Here is a 4,228-nt window from a genome sequence, read left to right on the forward strand (position 1 = left end):
TGGGTCAGGAGCTGGAACCAGGTTCTGTTGGGTCAGGAGCTGGACCCAGGTTCTGTTGGGTCAGGAGCTGGACCCAGTTTGTTATGGTTATTAATAATGACATGAATAACTTCAGAACCTGGTGAAGAGCGGATGAGTTCTGATCAGTAGAACCCTGGGACTGACAGAACCTGGTGAAGAGCAGATGGGTTCTGATCGGTAGAACCCTGGAACCCAGCAGCTGACGGGACTTTCTGTCTGTCAGAGTCAAGATGGCGGCTCAGGTGATCTTAAAGACGGCGTGGCCATGAACGCAGCAGCAGCAGCAGCTCTGCGGTGCGTTCGTGTGAGTCGGGACAACGCAGTGACGTGGGAGCAACATGAAACATCAGGCAGAATATTTTTAGGATCTTCTTCCACACCTCCATCCTTCCATCACTCTCTCTCTCTCTCTCTCTCCTGCGAGCGCTGATGGCTGCTTCTCTCTTTGCTCGTCTCTCTCTCAGCTGCTCTTCACATCCAGCAGCTCTCAGCCAGCGAGGAGGAGGAGGAGGAGGAGGAGGAGGAAGAGGAAAACAGTGGAGTAAAGCAGAGCAGAAAGGAATCCTCTCCTCTCTCAGCTGGATTCTCCTGCAGACGCTCTGGGATCTTTCTGAACGATGGAGAAACCTTCGGGACGTCTCTGGAAACTGTTGGCGGACTGATGGACAGTCGAGGACGGAGGAGATTTGATCCGTTTGTTCGGTTCTGGATGCATAAATCAAGAACATCGAGCAGCTCCTGCAGCTTCCGTCAGAGCACCAAAAAGCAACCAGAAGGACTGAGCTGGTAAATTACCCAGAGGGCTTTGCTGCTGCTGAAGCAACAATCAGAGGTGATTTTTCTGAATAAACGTTCCTTCTGTTCCTGCTGGAGAACCGGTCAGAAGTTGCTGAGCAGGACTTTGACTTTGGCACCATCATTCCCGGGATCTCGGAACGTTTGGCCGGACTGGGATGTTCTTTGTGTTGTTGTACTGGACTGTTTGGAGGTTCAGAGAACCGAACAGAACCTTCAAGATGTGACGCTTTGCCTAAAAACCTCAAACCTTTCATCTGCCGCACAGAAATGATGCTTGTGGAGAAACTAAAGGATCCTTCTGGTTGATTGAAATCGTTTTCCTAGATCTCAGGTTCTGAGGACCTCTTTCTAATCATGAATCGTCAGTAAGCTCCGCCTCCATCAAACATTTTCTCCCCGGGTGGACTCCGCCCCTCTCTGGCTGCCATGTCGCCTGTCCTGGACTGAACCACCTTCAGACGTGAGGCTCAGAGCAGGTCTTTGGTTTCTCAGGGAGATGGCCGCGGCCATAGCCAGCTCCCTGATCCGACAGAAACGTCAGGCCCGCGAGTCCAACAGCGAGAAGGTCGCCACCGGCAAGAAGCGCTCGAGTCCCAGCAAAGACCCCCGGTCTCTGTGCGAGAGACACATCTTCAGCGTCTTCAGCAAAGTTCGTTTCTGCAGCGGGAAGAAGAGACCAGTGCGCCGGAAACCAGGTGGGCTCTGGCTTTGATTTCTGCATAAGAACTGGTACCAGAACCAGTGAGCGGTCAGGTTCCAGTGGTCCCTGGCTGCCTGCAGGTAGGGATGGACAAGTTTTACATTTGTACTCAGAGTGCTTTGGGTCTGTTTTTAGAGCCTAGACTGGATGAAAACAGCTTCTAGTTGGTAGTTCTGACAAGTCTTTGAAGACTCTAAAACTGCTGGTTCTGTTTGGTTCTGCTCAAAGATCCCGGCTCTCTGCTGGGTTCCTCCAAACAGCTGATGGTGTTGGTGATCAGGAAATGGCTCCTCCAGCAGAAGGAAGGTAAATGTCTCAAGGTTGGAGGTTTAGGGTCCTGGGGAACCTCTGAACAGGAAGTAAGACCAGGTCTTGGTGAGAAACCACTTCTTACGTCCTTAACATTTACTTTGGCCAACAGAAATATAGAACTTCCTTTTATAACCTGTGACAGAGTCAAACTCTTATTCTGAAGAGTATCTGAGCTTTATTATGAAACTCCAGGCTCAGTCCTCTTCCTGAATCCTCCTGAACATCAGGAAGGATCTGTGGGGGCGGCCATGATGGAAACACAGGAGGAAGAAAAGCATGCTGGGTAATATAGAAGCTGCTGAAGAGCTGGTTGCCATGGTGATTCCCAGGGAGGGACAGCACTTCAGGCAGAAACCCAGAGTAAAAAGTAAGCCTCAGACCAACAGTCTCTGAGTGAAAACTATCAGAACTTCTTGACCCGTGAGCAGCAGAAGGTTCTGATGGTCCCACAGGTTCTACAGCGTTTATGGAGGAGGAGCCTTCACTTCCTGTTTGGAAGCTCAGAGACGTTGGAAGTCAATGGGAGTTTGACCTCTGACCTCTCAGTCCTCCAGCACAGAGACACTCTGGGTGGAAGGAGACAGAAACGGGAGCAGAGGACAGCTGAACTTTAGAACAGTTGGATGGATTATAAAACCTGCTTTTAACAAATCGTGTTTCAGTTTAAAAGCCCCAAACCAACCTTCAGACTTACTGAAGGGGAGGATTCCAACAGAACCGAACTTCAGAAAGATCCTTTTATTATTATTATTAATGCAGGAGCTACTAAAACACGGCCGGTGGTTGTAGCTACCAGCTGTTACATAATTTCCATGCGTTGGATTAAATATTTGATGAAGCAGGGAAAGGAAAAGGCAGCGTGTGATTCCAGAGAAACCTTTTAACGTGCTGTCCGAACCGAAGGAACGGGAATAATTTCAGCTCCTCTTCAGTTTACGGGTCAGAACCTTTCCTTGGGTTGGGTTCAGTCTGGAACGTCTTAGATTATATTTATATTTCAGATCAACGTCCTGACTGATGTTCTTCCTTAAAAAGTTCTGATCCAAACCTGCAGTCAGTGTTTGAGGTTCTCCTGCTCGGATTAAAGGATCTTCTAAAATAGTATGACATTATTATACTCAGTAACGGCTTCATGGTGTCCTGGTCCTGGTCCTGTCCTGTCCTGGTCCTGGTCCTGGTTCTGTCCTGGTCCTGGTCCTGGTTCTGTCCTGGTCTGTTCTAATCTGTCCTGGTCCTGGTCCTGGTCCTGGTGCTGGTTCTGGAGGTCCACCTTCCTGTCTCAGGTGTATCTCTGCTCTGACTCACCTGATTTAATGACTGACTGATGAACAGGTTTCTGCAGAACATCTGAAACCTGCAGGATGGTGGACGTCCAGGACCAGGACCAGGACCAGGACTGGAGACCACTGGTCTACAGTGGATGTCCAGGAACAGAACCAGGACCAGGACTGGAGACCACTGGTCTACAGTGGATGTCCAGGACCAGAACCAGGACTGGTTCACTGGTGTAACCCACCAAGGTCAGAGAGTCTGACCTGTATCACCGGCCTGTTCTCCACAGTTACTGAAAGCAGCTGTTCTTATCATTTTTAAAAAAATTTTATGACCTAAACTCTCCTTTTATTGTAATGAACTCGTGGGTGGGCCAGCGGGCCCCGTGTGGCCCTCGGGCCACCAGTTGAACGTATTCCAGTCCAAACAGTCGGCTCGGTGACGTGGGGTCTCATGACGAGCTGTTTTTCCTCCTCACACAGCTCTGAACTCAGAGTGAGACACACACTTTAATTATAGCTGTCCTCAGAGGCACCGCTGCTGGATTAAAGACCCGAGATGGTTCCTGAGCAGAACCCGGACCGGTACAAACCCTGTCTAACAAATACTTTTAAATTATTAACTTAGTGGTGGACTGCAAGAAAAAAAAATGTTTTAACAAGTTACACCTCATGTTTAATAAAAACCATCTGATTTGTTTTTTATCCTGAATTAAAGATTATTTTAACAACAAACTACGACCTGCCAGGGCTGAAAGTCCATCATGAGTCTGTCCTCAGTTTCTGTCCCTGAGACAGTCCTGCTTCCTGTCCACACCCACCCTGACACGTCCCTCCCAGACCACATCAGCGCCAAGTTAGCATGACGCTACCGCCGCAGGTATCGTGACACAGCCGTAGATCAAACCATGACGCTACCGCTGCAGGTATCATGACAGCTGTAGATCAAACCATGATGCTACTGCCGCAGGTATCGTGACAGCTGTAGATCAAACCATGATGCTACTGCCGCAGGTATCGTGACAGCTGTAGATCAAACCATGATGCTACCGCTGCAGGTATCGTGACACAGCTGTAGATCAAACCATGATGCTACCGCCGCAGGTATCGTGACACAGCTGTAGAT

At 49.3% G+C, this 4,228-nt stretch overlaps 1 protein-coding gene across 1 annotated transcript in view; it reads left to right on the forward strand.

Annotated features, from left to right (window-relative positions):
• Positions 1 to 620: 620 nt before the first annotated feature.
• LOC108228585 (fibroblast growth factor 12) overlaps positions 621 to 4,228 on the forward strand; it is a 9,710-nt gene continuing 6,102 nt past the window's right edge. Inside the window, exon 1 of the mRNA XM_017404166.3 lies at positions 621 to 1,514. Coding sequence (XP_017259655.1) covers positions 1,316 to 1,514 — 199 coding nt within the window. The 5' untranslated portion in view covers positions 621 to 1,315. The remainder of the gene's footprint in view (positions 1,515 to 4,228) is intronic.

This window comes from Kryptolebias marmoratus, unplaced genomic scaffold (assembly GCF_001649575.2).
Source record: "Kryptolebias marmoratus isolate JLee-2015 unplaced genomic scaffold, ASM164957v2 Scaffold31, whole genome shotgun sequence".
Classification (NCBI taxonomy): domain Eukaryota; kingdom Metazoa; phylum Chordata; class Actinopteri; order Cyprinodontiformes; family Rivulidae; genus Kryptolebias; species Kryptolebias marmoratus.